Source organism: Pleurodeles waltl, chromosome 7, assembly GCF_031143425.1.
Source record: "Pleurodeles waltl isolate 20211129_DDA chromosome 7, aPleWal1.hap1.20221129, whole genome shotgun sequence".
Taxonomy (NCBI): Eukaryota; Metazoa; Chordata; class Amphibia; order Caudata; family Salamandridae; genus Pleurodeles; species Pleurodeles waltl.
Genome location: NC_090446.1, coordinates 1,037,310,501 through 1,037,329,686, shown reverse-complemented (window position 1 = coordinate 1,037,329,686; position 19,186 = coordinate 1,037,310,501). Strand labels below are relative to the sequence as shown.

Genomic DNA, 19,186 nt, shown 5'->3' with positions numbered 1-19,186 from the left:
CTATACCATCCAGGACACCGTGAGCATGTGCATGTTCAAGTGGAACAAGATCTGCCAATAGAGTGCAGGGTTTCCCATCACTGACTACTCTCACCAGCACAGTTTACTGTTCAATGATGGCATTATCTGTGCTTCTGTCCGCAATAATGCAAATGAAGCGAGAATTTTAAATTATTTTTTTAATGTCCTGTCGAAGTATATCTGCCCCATATCTTATTAACTCTGAGGCCGTTTCACGGTTTGTTTAATTTTCTCCTATATCCACACCGGTTTTCTTCATAGCCCTACATCTTGTTTCCATGTCTGAGAGTGGCTTACCTTGTTTTGCAATTAGGTAAGCATTGTTAAACAAGATGGTCAGTTTCTTTCTTTCTCTCTCCTTCAACTTTTGCACTTCTTTCATGATGAGGGGCTGCTCTGTAGAGGGACTGGAATTTGAGGTACTCGCTCTAAGAGTCTGAGACTGCAACGCCGTTTCTTTCATTTCCTGGCGGTGCCATGAAACACATGTCATATGTGCCTTACTAGTTTCGTGAGCTCTAATTGGTTCAATGCGCAACTGGTCACATCCACTTAAGAATGCATTTCTACCTGAACCTGAATACCTGACTGCTACAGTAGGATATTTTTGACAAATAGTGCAGTACATTTTTGGTCCTTCTCCTTCCTGGCTTTCCTTCAGGGCTAGCCATGGCCAGGATTCCACCCAGTGAGACTGAAAAACTTGTTTTCTTTTTTCAGCATCATACTTTTTGTTCTTGTTTAGGTTAGTATTATGTGGGTTGGTACAAGACGGAACCTCAGTTGGTTCTTTTTGGTTTCCTTCTACTGGCTTTTCTTTATCAGTGTCTTTATTTCTTTTGAATCCAAAGTTGAAAATACTTTGCTGAGACATATTTGCTGTCAACAGGACAAAGTGATCAAGTCTGAGACAACTTGATTCAGTTTTATACTCACAGTCCAGAAATGTAGAGCCAGTTGCAACAAGCCTTCCACATAGGAGACTCCAATAAATCTAGAGACAGTTTTCCAAACTCTCTGAGAACAAGGGGCTGAGGCAGCGTGCTGCAGTGAAGCTTTATGCTGCTATGGTTCGTAGTGATTTCCTGCCAAGTTGTGATCGCACGGAGTCTGGTGCTACACTGACTGCACAGTAGACCTACAAACCAAGAAAAGATTTACACTAAGAACAAGGATGTGGGCTTTGGAAAAGGACAAGCTTACCTAAATGGGATTCAAATATACCATTCATTTTAGCATAACAAAAATTCAATTACATCTGAGGCTGTATCAGCATGTTACCAGCCAGAAAGGAACACAGCACTTTTCTTTCAACCTCAGCCTTGTGTCATATTTTATTGATATATGGGGCTGGTGGTCCACTTTTCAGAACTGTTTAAACCATCTTTGTATGGGCTACAGTTCTGTGGATCTCAAATCGAAAAAGATGGAGCTGACTTTGACCTCAAACCCCCGTTCTCTAGTTACATCTGACAATCTTAGCCACAACCAGTTGCCTTGTAATATGGGCCCCTAGAGTTTGATATCTCAGTGAAAAGAGTTGTGGATTTTAGCACATTTCCAGCACGTTTAGTACCTGCCATTTGATTTCTTTGGCTGCAGAGACCTTAGAGAGTTTTAGCTAGCCTCCACGATTCGCTCCTGTCTTGATTTCCCTCAAAAATGGCACTGCAGCTTTGCCTTGAACCCATTATTTGGACGTCTAAAACCATAATGTTTCTGTAGGTTGGAATCCCAGATCACTTTAAAGACCAGGGGCAAGATCGACAAGAAAGTGGCTCATCCGTCCTGATGCGCTACCTTTCTTGTGCCACCCCTGCTCCTCCTAACCACGCCATGGTTGCGCCGTATTTACAATACGGCACACCATGGCGCTCGTTCCTACAATAGAGTCATAATTTATGGTGCTATTGTGGCACATTGCTAGATTAGCGCCATAAATTATGGCGCTAGTGCAGCAAAGCACTAGGGAGTCCCATAGGTTACTATGGGCCTGACACTTTAATGCCTGCCCCGAGCAGCCATTAAAAATAACGGAAAAAATGTTGCAGTCTCAGGATGGTGAGCAGAAGGGCAAGACTTGCAGCAGGGTTTTAATATACCAGTTTGTAATGTGTCTGTTTCATAGAGACAACAGCTAAGATACCCGAATGCTCATAATTTTTTAATATATTTTTTGCATTTTTATATAGTGCAAACGCGACCCAAAGGTATTGGAGCGCTTTACAGGAGCACCTTTTACATTATACAATGCCACATTCATTTTTTGTAAGCACAGGGAGATTAAGTGATTTGCTCAGACTCACATGCTGTTGAGCTGATGCTGAGAACTGAGTCTGGTTCCCGAGCTCCAAAGTTGGCAGCTCTAGTTGTTATGCCTCTACCTCACCCCAGACAAGATATCAGGAATAGAACTCCAGCAAAGCATGCTTTTTGACACAAGGTAAACATTTGTGATTATGTGAAGTACGGCCAGGTGTCACCAGTAGGAGGCTATCCACAATTTGCCAGGAAGGTCTTGTGGACACCTATATCAGACACATACATGATTGAAGTAATTCAATTGGATATTTACCCTTCTTCTCTAACATGGTGTAATTCCATTGTAAACATAATTGTCTTATAAGAAAGATCGCCTTCCATAGATTAACAAACAGCTACACAATAAAGCATTTATATCTGCCCTGCGGAAGAAGTGATGACAGATGGCATATTTCATAACATTTGTTAATCATGGTCAAATCATTCTCCCTAAGTAGGGACATCTTAAGGATTTTGGGGGCCCTGGGCCACACATATTTTGGGGGCCCCTCGTCGCAACAGATTCTGATTTCTGAGCCAGTTTCAGCTCTTTCATGCTGTCTTTGGCCAGGTCACGGACAGTGCACAGGCACACTTGTCTAAATTCGAAATGTGTTTACATCTCATATTCAGGAATGTGGTGTATGTTTTCAATATTGCAACGCAGCAACAGCTCAATATTACTGAAAATAATCTCTGTGACACTGTCTGTCCTGTTTTGATCCAATAGAAGCCTTATGTATGTTGCATGAGACATAAACACATTTGTCTGCAAAATGTCTGTAATAGACTCTCACACATCACCCACATTAAACATAAATTAAAAGAAAACGCTATATTATCTGTTTAAGAATTATATAAGCTCATCAGGAGGAGACTCACTCCAGAACAGAGCTGGATCTAACAGGCAGCAAGGCCCTTGTTTAAACGTATGCAAACGCGTTTGTTTAAACAAGGGCCTTGCTGCCATAATGATCGCAGGGCAGGCCAGCGTCATTACACGTATATGTGTAATAACGATGACCTGCCCTGCGATCGCAAGGGCAGCAAGGCCCTTGTTTAAACGTATGCATTTGCGTACGTTTAAACAAGGACATTGCTGCCTGTCATTAAGCAGGGCAGGCCATCATCATTACACATATACGTGTAATGATGATGGCCTGCCCTGCGATCACACGGGCAGCAAGGCCCTTGTTTAAACGTATGCATTTGCGTATGTTTAAACAAGGGCCTTGCTGCCCGTGTGATCGCACGGCAGGCTATCGTCATTACGTGTATATGTGTAAAAACGATGACCTGCCCTGCGATCACACGGGCAGCAAGGCCCTTGTTTAAACGTATGCGTTTGCGTACGTTTAAACAAGGACATTGCTGCCTTTCATTAGGCAGGCAGGCCATCATCATTACACATATATGTGTAATGACAATGGCCTGCCCTGCGATCACTCGGGCAGCAAGGCCCTTGTTTAAACGTATGCATTTGCGTACGTTTAAACAAGGACATTGCTGCCTGCCCTCCGATCACACGGGCAGCAAGGCTCTTGTTTAAACGTATGCATTCGTGTATGTTTAAACAAGGGCCTTGCTGCCCGTGTGATCGCAGGGCAGGCCATCGACATTACACTTATATGTGCAATAACGATGACCTGCCCTGCGATCACATGGGCAGCAAGGCCCTTGTTTAAACGTATGCGTTTGCGTACGTTTAAACAAGGACATTGCTGCCTGTCATTAGGCAGGGCAGGCCATCGTCATTACACATAAACGTGTAATGATGATGGCCTGCCCTGCGATCACATGGGCAGCAAGGCCCTTGTTTAAACGTATGCATTCGCGTATGTTTAAACAAGGTCACTGCTGCCTGTCACACCCTCCCTGCAGCCCTTAGCTTTATCTCCTCTGCTGCACTGCCCGAGCGTGGCCGCAACCTGCTCTGCTCCTACCCGCCACGGAGAGAGAGTGTTTGGAGGGGGCGGGCCACACATTTTTCGAGCGCGATGCCGTGGGGGAGCGCGGCAAAGCCCGCGCTCAAAGCTAATTATTGATTTAATGTCTACTTGTCCATCGGACAAAATAGACATTAAATCTTATTGCCCGTTTGGAAAATCAACATGGCTTGGGCGTCGGGCGATATGATTTCCCCGTCCCTGCGGGCATACAGGAACATAAACTAAAGTAGGTTGGGAGCCTTTTCATTACTGGCTGAGGAGAGGCCAGGAGTCATCCTGTTGCGTAAACTAGGTCTCTGGTCTAGTTCTACAAGGTTTGGCTTTCCCACCCACAGTCGCCTGAACTTACTTCAGCACACCGATGCTTAAGCGTGAAAGTTTAAGTTGTTGTCACCCCCACACAGCCCCACTTGACATACTTGTTGGTGTGCCGTCTGTTTTTTCTGGGTTGCTAACAGTCCAATAAGGGGGTCAGGGATGCAGTGGTAACTGGAAGCGTGTTTTATTCTTTGGAATATCATACCCAAGTATTGCATTAGGAAAAGCGACTAAGGCCCTCATTAAGGGCTGTTGGCTTTGAGACCACCAGCAATGCGAAGACGGTTGAACTGCCGAACTCCAGGCGGTACGACCGCCACATTACGACCCTGTTGGTCGGACCGCCAGGTTGGACAGCGGGCAGACTCATGGACAGTGCTGATCACGACTCCTGTTTCTGCCAGCCTTTCCATGGTGGGGACCCGGCCATGGAAAGGCGGGTGGACACACAGTGCTGGGGGCCCTGCACTGCCCATGCAGACATTTGCATATATTGCACATACCCAGGGTGCTTGTGTACTCCTATAGGGAGCCGGGGCCAATACCATAGCACTGTTCCCGCCTGTCTGACCAGCGGGAACGTCGTAATACCATGTTTCCAACGAGAACATCATAATACGACTGGGGGGGGGAGGCAGCCGGAATGATGGCTGCCTCTTACCCGTGGCTTTGGCGATCGGAGTGTTCCGACGACCAAAGTCGTAATGAGGACTCTGTTTATTGAAATTAAACTTACACATACAACCGCTTACATCCGCCTGCTGGCGGGGGCAAACCGAATTTTAAGTTCAATCATGTACTGTTGTAGTAAACTTTCTTTTTTAACAACTTCCCCCTCCCTAACCCAACTGAAATGAGGGTACTCAACATTGCTCTTCCTTACAGGTTCCACTGATAAGTGAACGGCTGTGCTTGGCAATTGTGTAGCTAGCTAAAGTCGTGGAGGCAGGTAAGCAAGGCGTAGAAGTCGCAGATACTTGGGGCAGGATAATTCATCAAACTCGGAGGTTAGCAAAGCAATAAATGGGGCCCATATCTCCCTATAGGCATTGGTGCGCGCTGTGACAGAGTGAGTTTTTCCATCCTCAGGATATGCCATAACCGGTGTAGCCACTGCTGATGTATGGGAATTCTGTTGGTCCCCCACTACGCCAGGATCGTCTGGTGTGCTGCTCCTAGGGCTAGGCCTATCTGGCCTAATATGGTGTAGGCTGAGAATCTAGGGAGGGACGTTTTGAGGGATATGTCTATATCTTTCAGAACAGCTTCCCAAAATGAGGCTATTTTAGGGCAGTCCCAGAGGATGTGGAGCAGGGTGGCTCGCTGTCCACAGTGGCACCAACAATCGGGGCTACGTCTTGGGCTGCCTCTGTGTAAGATACCAGTATGTCACTATTTTTGTGGCTGTTTCAATGTTCGCCGAGCTGGTAGCTGTGTGTTTAGCTTGGAAGTAGATATCTGCCCATTCTTCCATCGTAAGCAGCCTGCCCAGTACCTGCTCCCAACATATCTGAGAGGGGGCTTTTTTCTGGTACAGGCGATGGGAGGAGTAAGGCGTATAATTCTGACACCAGCCTGTGGTCATTCTTCTTTAGGAAAAGTCATTTTTCAAATGTCGTCTGTGGACGACAGGCCCCCTGTTTAATTGGGCTATGTGAAACCCAATGTCTGAGCTGGAAATAGAGTAATCTTTCTATTTCTGGTAGGTCATCGTGAAGTTTCAATTGATTGAATGTCATGAGAACCTCTTGATCAAAAAGATTACTTATAGAATGGCATCTGGCCTTTAGCCAGCGAAGAAATGCTGCCTCATCAAGGCCTGGGGTGAAGTCAATGATTTCTAAAAGAGCGGTCAGAGGCGATGGGAATGTCATCAGACCTTTATGTGTGATAGTCCCATACCCGCAACGTCACCCTTGTGATTGGCGAGGCGTAGAGTGTTTCTGATGTGAGAGGAACGGGATTTTCCACAGATGAATGCTCGTAATAGCCCAGTCCATGGCCCTAAATATTTAAAGGTGTTTATTTCAAGTCTCATACTTTTGCTTAGTACGTGAATAATAACCACACAGAATACAATTAAAACAGCACTAAATCATTTCACTAACAGCAGGAAAATTATGACTGTTTATAACATAACCTACTTCTATGCAATACACTATGAAAACTTGGAGTTGCTAATTTGCCTCTTGGGATGTAGCATACTTTATACTTTTTCACAGCGTATAAGCTGCAGTTGTCAGACTTTGGCTGGGAGAAAGTTGTACCTCAAAAGGAAAGCACACTTCAGCTGATCTCAGCTCCTCTCTTCTCAGTATTGGCTGAGTATCAGCTCTCAACACAGGAATGAATGTTGCTGCAGAATGGCAGTCTGGCAGGACCTCTTGCAATAACCTGGGGTGAAAATCTCTCTAAAATGTTGGTGACTCCATGGGGTTATTTTCAGAATTGAACAATCAGAGAACAACCCACTTCCAATGTAAATACTCGTGTAAGGACAGTTGTGAATTACGGTCAACATGCAAAGTAATTAATCTGATGAAACATACCTCTTATTACTTTTGTTTATTTAAAGTTTGCTTTTAAATTTTTCAAAATGATTTAAACAATAAAATGTTTTGACTGCCCAGTCCCCCAGAAATATTAAAAAATAAAATCAAACTTGCAACCTTTATACATATAATTTACAACCAGCATATCATATTCAACAATAAACCTAGAAAAAACACAGATGAGTTCAGTCTTATACAGTACCCAATTAATTTGTCTGGACCAATTTCTCAAAATAGCAGTGTCATAATAAAGATATAATTTACGACTCTCCTTACGAGAGCATTTAGATTTGAGGTGTGTTGTTCTCTGATTGTTTTGTCCTGCTTTCCCTGCCCTGCTCCAATATCAGGTTGTTGGTGGGGAATTACCTGTTTTCTTTTTCAGTTTTTGTAGGATTGACCACTGACCTTTACGCTACGTTTGGCACTTTCACCTAGTTCAAGACACACCCGGACAGTACAAGATATAACTTGCATGAACCAGCATGACAAAAGTATGTCAATTCTGACTGCATGTCTACTTTGTGCATTCACTCTCTGGCCTTCAAACTTAGAAATCAGAGAACTGGTATCAGACTTATATGATCTTTGGTGTTTATCAAGGTCATAGTTTGGATAATTTGAGACTTTTACGAGTTCCGCAAAAGATAGTGACATGCAGCATATGAGTCAAAGGTAGACAGGCTAACGTAACAGGCTCAAAATGAGTCTGACTTTGGGGTCTTTACAACAACCCCCATCAACAGGCTTGTGCCAGGTATAAATGTGGCTTCCTTGGGTACCTTGTTCAGAACACTATACTGAATGTGTGGAAGAGAAAAGAAGGCTTGCACCTGATGTTGAGACCTGTGAGGTGAACTCCAAGGATTGGACTGGTTCCCACTTGTACTCATGACTAAGGAGTAGACGGCAAGGGTCATTTGGCTGACCTCTTGTTACGCTACAGGGATACAAAAGCTGCAAAAGCTTACTTTCATGGAAAACCAGCTGATAAGTTTCTACTTTACCTGCCCTGAACCCTGTTAGTGGGTACTGTTGAAGTGAATCCCGACCCCCAAGTGCTGTTCCTGTGGTTTTGGAACCCTTGGCTGTTGTCAGTGTGCTGCTTCTGTGTAAGTTAAAAACCTTGGATTTTAAAAAGGTTTTTAAGAGTTTTGGCCTCAAGAATGTACAGAAGACCGGCACAGGCCTGCCAAGTCAATCCAATGCTGAAGATTCAGGTTCCTCCCGCTTTTCCGCATTAGCAAATACATTTCAGAAGGACATTGCAGAGAAGGTTTCTTGCCTCGTGGAGCCCTGCTTGGCTACAGCTTTCAGCCTTGCCTGCTGGAGAAATATGAACTCCTAAAGAGTGACTAAGTCCAAAATTAGAAGTCTTCACTGAGCAAAGGCATCTATTGCATCTGGCTGGCTGAGACCTTCCTTGTATGCGAATTTTGAATTTCTCCAAGAGTGGAACTTCACCCAATTGTTTATCCAGCCTTATGAAACCCATCTCGGTCACAGCCCTACTGCCATGCCCAGCTGAGGATTTTTGACTTCCGTTTTAGAGATTGGGTCGGAAGGTAAAATATCTGACTGGGACAAACCTGTTCTCTGTACCTGACCTGCGCTCCCTCGCTGCCTGTCTTAACTCGTGCCTAGGTACCAGTCACAAAGCAACTAGATGACAGTGGTTGCCTCTCAATGCTTATTGCTATTTTTATTTGAAACTTTACAAATCAGTATCTCCCGTTCCCCATATTGGATTTTATCAGTGTGGTGTCATTGTGTTCATCAAATTGTGCTCTATTTTTACAATTTGGAGTGGGATTATAATTGTGTGATGTTTTCGACTTTATTTTTAACTGTTTAGGTACTTCTAGATGCTTTACACATTTTGTTAAGTTAAGCCTATCTGCTCTGTGCCCCAATTACAAGGGGTTGAGCTCAAGTGTAAATTACTGAATCCTTAACTGTCCCTAACAGGGATAATGACATTATTACTTATGGTGCACTATAGTCCATCCCAACTAATAATACACGTCCTCGCAATGGGTGTCCTACAGTTTAGCTGATGTCCCTGAGAATACTCGACTGCCTGATTGTGCTTTCTTAAATGGTTGTAATTGACAAAGAGACATGCAAAGTAGACCATAATCGATGTGTAGGCTGGATCCATTGCAAGTGCCATGTAACAAAGGATACGGTCTATTTCCGTAATATAAACACAGCAATTTGAACGTAATGTGCTCTGCCACTGGCAGACAGGGTAGAGATTCAAATGATAGAGAGAGAGCAGAGAAGCAAACGATGGAGAGATGTGATCTTTGGTTTGGTTTAGTGATATCCTAGTAGCCATGTTCTACATCAATTGCATTTGTATAAACCATTTTCTGAAGTAGGCCTAAGCAAACTACTTTGCAATAGTCACTTCACAGAACCCAAGTCATTTATTACAGTGACCTTGCGTGAAAAAGAGAACAAATGAAGCAGATGTGTTTTATACTGTGGAGTTGATAGAACCCTGAAAGGAATACCGCATTTACCGATGGATGCAGGGTCAGTTTATTGTTGATCTTGATGCCTTTTTTTTTTTTTTTTAATCATTCAGCGGCCTTGGCTTAGAGTCTAGTTCCTCTGGTCAGACGTATGGCCAAGGGAGTGTGCTATTCGAGAGTAGTAGATTTATTTCCTATTACCTATCAGTTTGATCTAGCTACAGATCGTGATGTGTGCAAAATTGTCAGAAAAGGGTACAAATGTGTTTGTCAGGCGATTTTAATGCCAATTATCAATTCATTGTCTTCTGTTTAACCTTGGCAGGTTTTAGCGTTCACCCACGTGCCAATCATTTGACAATATATACTAAAGTGCACTATACATTAAATATATGGGGCCCGATTCAAAAAGGGACTTACGTATAGAAAAGTTAGGAGAGTGGAGTCTTCGCACTTTTGGTGTAATCTTTGTATGCACACAGTACTTTACTACACGCAAGTTCCTTTGGGAACCAGGCCCATGGTTTCCAAATAATTTAGCAAAATAGGTCTCAAATTTATAGTTCCCATTTTGCATTGGGACCTCAATTTTTGCCTTTATACCTTAGTCTTAAACTGCCTGGTTTTTAAATGGTGTTTTTGCACCTCTAGATAAAAACTACAGTCATAAACATTAGGATTATTTTCTTATTTTTTTACCAATCTTGCCTCGAATTTTCTTTGACCTCGATTTTTGGTTAATCATACTTTAAGAATATTTGACATGCTCGTGCCCTGGTAATTGACAATAATTTGTTTTTACCATAGTCTATCTATTTTGATGAACCAAATGCAGTCAGAGCACGGAATAGTAGCCAGGAAGAAGTACCAGATTGGGTGATGAGTGAATTGGGATCCCAAGCACTGAAAACAGATGAGTCCTGGAGGCGAGCAATCAAAGATGACCCTGCCTTTGCGTCTTCACCAATTCGATCACGGAGGTAGGAATTTAAGAGCATGCATTCATCGTGCCCTTTGACATTTGCAATTGAGCAGGGTGCTAGTAAAAAGTATTACCTACCAATTGAAGCACTTAAATTGCATGTTGTGTACAGTTAGCATTTTTATCATTTGAGCAATATGAGCTGTAATAAAAGAGAATGTCTGCACTTTGGTTTATTGTTTTTTCGTATGTCCTCCTAACCTAGTTTTAGATGGGGCAGATCGGGCTCGGATGAGGGGAGGGTGGAAATTGTGGTGGGCATATTACATATTACGTTTTTTTTTTTCTAATAACAACAAATAACCCACATCTTGCATATATTGTATTGTGTTGCTATTGACTTTGTAAGCATGTACAGTGGAACAGAAATACAGCTCGTAAAAACTGTCTGCCAGCAGTGAATCTGTGTAGTTTTCTTACACGCCAGACAAGTTAGTTAACAACGCCAAACTTCCTCAGGAGTAACTTAGGATCAAATCTTTTTATTGGTTTATTGATTAAAACATATAAAGTCCGGAACATCGTAGCGTGGTAAATAAGGTACACCAGAGTGACACAAACAAAACCAATTTGGCATACAGAATCCCCTCCACTGCATCCCTGTTCAATGCCACAAGGGGACCTCCCCGCCATCCTTCTCCTTGCAACCAGAAGACCAGATGATCAACACACAAAAATCTATATAGCTGCGAGTTCCGAACCTGATAAACAAGACATACAAAAGAATAATAAAACACCAACAGTGCTTCCCCCCTAGAGGCCACATCTTCTCCCAGCTCTCCATTCCCCACTCCTCCTCCCCCCCACTGCTCTCGTCCCCCCCCCCCCTTCCCCCCCCCAAGAATCCCCCAACAGAAGCACTCTCCCAGAGGGTCAAGTCAGCCCTAAAACTCTCAGGTAAGCAGGGCATGTCAACTCAGTATATTCTGTGGATAAAATCCGGAGGAACGGTCTCCAAAGCATGTTCAGGTCCCCCACCCGCTGCTGAGAGGCCAGAGTAAGCTTCTCCATTGACAGACTAAACCAAAGTTTCTGGAGCCAGGACACATGTGTCGGTACCCTATCTGTACCTCACGAAGCTAGAATCAGCTGCAGGGCCGCACTGAGGGCCTGGGCCATCTGACACCCCCTTAGCAATCGCAAGGGAAAGGTGAGGGAATTGGGCAAGCCCAACAGGATGTAGGATGGAAAACTAGGTATCTTAGTATCACACGCTGAATCAATACCATCTATAATACTCTCCCAATATCTATGGAGCTTGGGGCAATGCCAGAGTAGATGCACCAGTGTACCCATGCCGCCGCACCCCTTACAACAGAGGCCAGACTTGGTAGTGTCCCATGCGTGTATCCTTGCTGGGGTGTAGTACCAGTAAGAGGCCACCTTATATGCCATCTCCGTTCCTGCCGCATTATACGCTGTATGATGTACTCTATAAAATATACTATCCCATTCCTCGTCTGAAAGCTCCCTCCCCAGCTCCCTCTCCCATCTCAACTGCCCCTTAGACTTAGGCAGACGCCCCCCCCTTGCAGAAACCTATAGAGGTCTGAAATTACTCGCCTATCATCCTTCTTCATCAGCAGCCATTTCTCAAACGGCGTGAGCGGGCTATCTATTAATGCTCTATTAGCCGGCATCAAGGCCCAGTGCCGGACCTGATAGTACATCAACCTATCCGCCTCTGTCAAGCCATATGTCTCCTTCATCTGCTTGAAAGGAATAACCCATTGCTCATCAAAAAGGCTCCCCACCCGCTTACAGCCCCCTTCATACCAACGTCGCAAGCCTTCCACATGTATCCCAGGTTCAAAGTCAGGATTCGCGCCTATGGGAGTCATCGGAGATGGAAACGTCGTAAGCCCCAACCGGCAAGTCATCGCATCCCACACGCGTAACGTTGCTCCCGTGACCGGGGAAGAGTAGAGACCTCCCGCCCTGTGCCGCCGACGGAGCCAAGGCTCCTTCCAGATATGAGAGCCCGCCACCGCCTGATCCATAAAGCACCAATGCTTCTCAGTAAGTGGGCGACTCCACTCTAAAAGAAAACGCAACTGCGTCGCCTGAAAATATCGCAAAAGGCAGGGAACCGCCAGCCCCCTCTCCCCTTTAGGGCGGTACAAAACCCGTTGCGGGAGGTACGCCAATTTACCCTCCCAGACAAATCGCAAAACCGCAGATTGAAGAGCCGCTATCACCTGTGGGGGCGGATTAAGGGAAGCGCCTGAAACACATAAAGTATACGCGGCAAGACTGTCATCTTCACTGCCGCCACCCTGCCTAGCCATGACTATTTAAGTCTCCCCCAAGACTCCAGGTCCTGCTGCACTTCACAAACTAACTTTGTGTAGTTCAAGCTCGCCGTCTTTGCAGCGGAAGGGGCCAGGTCCACCCCCAGATAAGAAAGCCGCGAGGTCGACCAAAGGAAGGGATATCGAGCTCTCAAATCTTCCTCATGGTCTGAGCTTACAAACAAACTAAGGACCTGGGACTTGTGCATATTCACCCGGAATCCAGAGACCCTGCTAAACTCAGCAAGTATATCCATAAGCGCAGGCAACAAAGTCACGGGCTCCGCCAGGGTAAAGATCACATCATCCGCATACAAGGTAATGAGGTGATGATCGCCTCCGAACTTCACGCCGGAAACCAGGGGACTATCTCGCAGCCGCTGCGCCAAGGGCTCCATATATTGCGCAAACAAGAGAGGAAAGAGCGGGCACCCCTATCGAGTCCCTCGTCTAATGGGGAACGGCAAAGACAATGTACTGTTAACCCGGACCACAGCCCTAGGAGACTGATATATACATTGAATCCACGACCAAAAACCGGGGCCTAATCCATAACGCTCCAACACCATAAAAAGATACGGCCAATGTACCCTATTGAACGCCTTCTCCGCGTCAATAGAGAGGAAAAGTGCCTCCCTGCGAGATCGACCATTTTTATCTAACAAATGAAGAAGCCGCTTCGTATTACCACTGCATTTTCGGTGCAGAATAAAACCTGCCTGATCCGGATCAACAAGACCCGGCATATAGAAATTAAGGCGATGGGCGAGTATCCCCGTGAATATCTTGGCATCTATATTCAGGAGAGAAATCGGCCGATACAAAGCGCACTCCTCTGGGTCCTTCCCCGGCTTATGTATAGCTGCGATGGTAGTGTCCAACATACTGGGCGCCAGGACCCCCGATGTCCGAAAGGAGTTGAAGAGCCGTACTAAAATCGGCGCAGTTTCCGCACAAAAGGTCTTATAAAAAAAGTGCCGTAAAACCATCAGGGCCGGGGGACTTCCCAACCTTTAGATGTGAAATCGCTGATATAACCTCTTCCACCCGTATAGGCTGGTCCAAGGAAGACGCCTTCCTTTCACCAAGAGGAGTAATTGCTGTGTCCTCCAAAAATATATCCGAAGCTACGCTGCCCGATCACCCGCTGCGTATAACCCCCGGTAAAACTCCGCAAACGCCTCTGCAATCTGATCGCTCATTCTCACCTCCCCTCCTGAAGGGGTGCGGACTAATCTTATCGTCGACGGTGCGCGTTGTGCTCGCAACCGATGCGCCAGAAGCTTCCCACACCTATTACTCCCAATATAGTATTTATGCTTTAGACGCTCTATCGCATACTCCGCCCTGTCCCAATCTAGCCGTTTCAGCTGTTGCCGTACCTTCTCCAACTCCCGCCATATTCTAGATGCCCCCGTGGACTTATGGGAGCGCTCCAATGCCGTCACCTTCCGTTCCAACTCCTCCCTCATCTCTCTCCTTGCTTTATTATCTCTAGCTGACAGCGACATAACCTCCCCCCTCACCAGCGCCTTCAAAGCCTCCCACAAAGTCTCCAGACAGGTGCTCCCGTCGTCATTAAAACTAAGATATTCCGTGATCGTACGCCGGAGCGACTCCACCGTTGCTCCGCTCTGCAGCAACGAATCCCTAAAGCGCCATCCCGGAGTGCCCCCCGGCCCACGTTTATAGTGACCTCTACAGTAATAGGAGCATGGTCTGTCAAGGCTCGAGGCTCAATCGTGGCCTCCCTAACTCGGGAAATGAACTCCTGTGAGGCCAGAAAAAGGTCGATTCGTGCATACGTCTTAGTTGCCACTGAGTAAAAGGAATAATCCCTACGCGTAGGATGCGCTTTCCGCCACACATCCTCCAGCCACAGACGCCCCGCCGCCATCAACACCCCAGTCTGCCCAAAGCAGTGACCCGATCGATCCAGCGCATTATCCATCACCAAGTTAAAGTCCCCTCCTACCAAAAGGGCGCCATCTGGCGAATTAAGCATTGGGGGAAACAGCCTGTCTCAAAAAGGTTTCCTGCTGGGCATTAGGGGCATACAAGGAAAAAGAAGAAGGCCCCCACTTTTATTCTAAGAGCCAGAAACCTGCCCTGCACCTAATGTATTTTTGCCACTACTTCCCCTGGGAAGGACCTCGAAAGCAATATTGCTACCCCAGCATGTTTTGTGGAGGCCGAAGACCAGAATTGCCTAGGGAACCACTTTGAGCGCATGCAATATGTGTCCTTTTGTAATAAATGCGTCTCCTGTAGCAGAAAAATATGAATCCTAGGCTTCTCGAGACCCAACAGGATCGCCAACCTCTTAGTTGGGCTATTAAGCCAGCGGACATTCAAGCTAAGAAACTTAAGAGCCATGCATCATAAAGGGAAGATCACATAGGAGGAGAGGAGCCCCGCGGGAGAACCGAAGCCCAGAGCAGGAACAACATGGCCAAGCCGCTAAGACACCCAGTGAACAAACACCCAGGGAAGCACTCCAACGAACAACCATAACACACAACAGGTGCTGACAACATAAAAGTCCTCTCGTACTCATCTCCGAAGAGGCACAGTCTCAACAGGGCAGTAGAACCACACAAGTTCGGCAAACAAAGTCCAACGGCTCCGCCGCCCAGACCCTTCTCAAACGGCCGTTAGGCCTGAAGTAATGCGACCCCCAGCAAACCAGCCACCCCTGGCCACCATTCCCTTAAGCATTGGTCCCAGCGGCTATGCTACTCAATGCAGACTGCCGTTCCGACTGCTGCTCCAATGTGGTAGGGCGCTGCTGCTTCCTCCTTCTCTCCTTTCGCCGCCAGCGCAGTCGGTCCCCGCCAGTCGGACCTACACTCACGCCAGCATCCTGGCGATCACCCTCCAAGCGCAGAATCTGGTTCGCCTCCGATATTGACTTTACTTGCCGAAGCTGATCCTCCCATCGGAAGACAAGGCGGAACGGATTACCCCAAGAATAAGGCACATCATGCGCTCGCAAATGCTCTGTAATGGGCGTAAATTCTCGGCGCCGCTGCAAAGTCCGCAGCGACAGGTCCTGAAATAACTGGAGCGTGTGCCCACGAAAGTGGACCTGCGGAAGATTACGGGCCCGTTGCAATATACTTTCTTTAAGCCCCTAGCTGTGAACACATGCTAGAATATCTGGCGGACGGTCTCCGGCCCCACCAGCACGGCCTACTCGTTGACCTCTATCTAGCGTGATATCCCGGGGCTCCTCTAGGCCGAGAACCGAACGGAACAGCGCTACCACAAAGTCTCCAATATCCTCCGTATCAGCCCCAATCGGCACTCCTCAGATGCGAATATTAAGCCTTCTCGACCGATTCTCAAGGTCCTCCACCGCAATCCGAAGGAGATCCTGCTGCTCCCGCAGGCGTATAAGCTCCTGCTGCATGCCTGCCACCTCCTCGCCCCGGGAGATCTCTCCATCTTCAACCTGAGCCACCCGCTCGCCCAGGGACGCAACCTCCAATCGCAGCTCCTTCACCTCTTGAGAGATGTCCCTGCAAGTCGCTCTGAAGCGATTCGAACAGGGAGGTAAGGAAGCCCTTCGTAACGGGAGCCCCCTCATCCATCTCCCCCGTACCGCTGCAGGCTTCGCCGCCGGTAGGCCGTCAGCTACTCCACCGACACCGGACGAACTCCCGTCAGCATCTCTTTCACCGTCCGATCTCGCTTGGGCTTAGAGGCCGCCATCACTCCCAGCCTCTTGCTGCGACTGCCCAATCACCCCAACAGGGTCTCCTCACGCTGTCTCCGGGGTACACGGCCACCTCAGGACTCGAGTTTCGCCAGTAGCCACCGACCTCTCCACTACCAGGCTTTAGAGGCCCCACGCCACTCAGCTGCTTTTTTTGCTCCAGCTAGGGCCACCGCGGGCCGACTGCACCGCCGGCTTGTAGCCCAGCCTCGCGCCACCGCAGTCGCACCACACCAGCACCAGGTCCGCCCAGGAGCGTCCGGCTCTTCCGTCACCTCAACCTGAGGCCCAGCCCTCCAGAAGGGCCAATCGAATTGACCGCTGCGACCCCCAGAGGCCCCAGGCTCTCACCTCTGCCCCAGGCCCCTCACGCAGCCTCCACCGCGTTGCAGCCTCGCGGCGCCCTCCTGGGCCTCTGCCGCATCCCCCCCGGACGCCCACAGACCACCAGGGCCAGGACTCGCCACGTGACCCGCTCCTCCTCCAACTGCGCGGGCCGCCAGCAATCACAGGCCCAAGCCGCGGGCCTCCGCTCTCCGCCGCTCCGGGCCACTCCGACCCCTCGGGGCCCCCGCCACTCCACAGCAGCAGCCACTGCTCCAGAGGGCCTCAAGACATCCAAAATGCGGGGTCGCAGGCGATCACACAGGCCTGGGCGGCAGAGCTCGGGCAAACACGTCGCCATCTTGGCCACGCCCCCCTCAGGAGTAACTTAGTGGTGATTTCTCCTCTGTAAATATATTTGAATGTGAATTCAATGTCCCCAGTAAATTGATTCACTGGAACATGTCAGCTTCCTAACTCATTAAGTCAGCACATGGATCCCCTTCACTGCATCATGTCCCCTTGAGAGCACAATGCCATTTTCAGTATGCTAGGTCCCACACATAATGTGATGTCCCCTTCATCAGATAACTCCAATTCAGCTTGTAATCTCACTTTCAGCGCACAATGTTCTTCTTACCACCTACTGTCCGCTCGAGCTCGTAAAGTGATATTCAACTTGTAATAGCAACAGAGCAAACAAACAGAACAAACAAACAAACAGTACGTTGGCCGTAGTTGGGAGATGTTTACCATGTGCATAAAGTTGGAATTTTAAACATTTGAATTATACATATACATTTCAGACATTTACAGTTGCATTATATTTCACATATATTTTACAGTTTTAGAAAGATGAAGTGATTTTCTCAGTCACACTACCCTATTCTAGTGTCAGGGTATAATGTCCCCTTCTACATGTAATTCCTCCTTCAATCACTTCAGTACATATTGCCCTCTTCGACATGTAGTGTAAGGTAATACTCATTGAATCAAGCAAACAATGATATCATGTAAATACTGAAATGTTCCCTGATAAGGTGTGTTAAAAGTGAGATGAAAAACAGATAATGAGTTTCTGAATTTACCCTTTTTGGAATGGCAAGAGAGCTCCCCCAGCATTTCTGAAGTGAGATGGCAGAGAGGTTTAAGATGCACACACCGTGTATTCCCCATTGCCCTAGCACTCAGGCCTTGATAAAACGTGCAATTAACATCTGTAAGTAAGTGTCTAATATGGCATATGTATGTATTAATTCTGAGTTATTCAGCACAACCATTTTAACTTATCCTTTGAGAGGAAACTCCTTGATGTACAAAGATTCTCTCTCTTTGGTGTATATTCCTTTAGACTGTGAAATGCCTGACTCAATGCAGAAATGTACATCTATTATGGGGTCCAGTGTGGTATTTTATTTTAATAAGGTATGCAGTTCCAGCTCAGTTTGTAATTATTAGAGGCTTTGGATGCAGTGAGCAAGTGCCCTTTACTATTAACAAATGTTTTCACCACCTATCATAGCTTTCACCAGGAGCTGAAACTCATGTAGCGGTTCTGTTAACTTTTTACATATTTTTGGCTATAAAAAGTTTTACAACTGAGCCGAAGGGGAGGAGGAGAGGCAGTGGGGAGTCAAACCAAAAGTATCAGATCCAGTTTGCATCTCCTTGCGTTGAGGTACTCCTTTTGAAATGGTTGACTTACTGAACTTGGTAGAATGAGATCATAGCATCATGCTTTTGTAACTATGAGACCATACCTTTGTGTTAGAAAACAACCCATCTTCAGAGTGCAAACAGTATTGATGCGGGGAAGCTAAAGAGTCTACATGACTTTTCAAATGAGAAGTAACTTATCCATTCCTTTACTGTAAGTTCTCTTAGATAAGAGTTTTATGGATCACTCTGACATTCAAAGGCCTTTTGGCACTAGCGACCTCTAATATTGAAATGTACAGAGGAAAGAGAGTGTCCAAAGATGTGAAATCGCCCTAGTAAGCATACTATGTACTAAATACGTGTTATAATTACTTCTAAATGTTAGCCAGGTAACAACTTGTTTTTTCAATAACTTAGAGTATTCCATCATGATCTTTAACCTAGCGAGGGCAATTAAATAGTATACCTAGGTGTATAATAGATCTTATAAAAACTTGGGAACCAACAGCTGTCAGATCATTGTCACAACTCTGCAATTAATTCCTATCTAATATAGTTTGTCATCAGTAAGTTGGCAGCCGTGACGAATTG

The 19,186-nt window shown here is 46.5% G+C and overlaps 1 protein-coding gene across 4 annotated transcripts in view; it reads left to right on the top strand.

The window, feature by feature from the left end:
• The window catches only part of CEP112 (centrosomal protein 112), a 1,991,189-nt gene that overhangs the window by 83,196 nt on the left and 1,888,807 nt on the right, over positions 1 to 19,186 (top strand). For all 4 annotated transcript variants that reach the window (XM_069199882.1, XM_069199881.1, XM_069199883.1 and 1 more), the window contains exon 4: positions 10,429 to 10,601. In XM_069199882.1, coding sequence (XP_069055983.1) covers positions 10,429 to 10,601 — 173 coding nt within the window. The remainder of the gene's footprint in view (positions 1 to 10,428; positions 10,602 to 19,186) is intronic.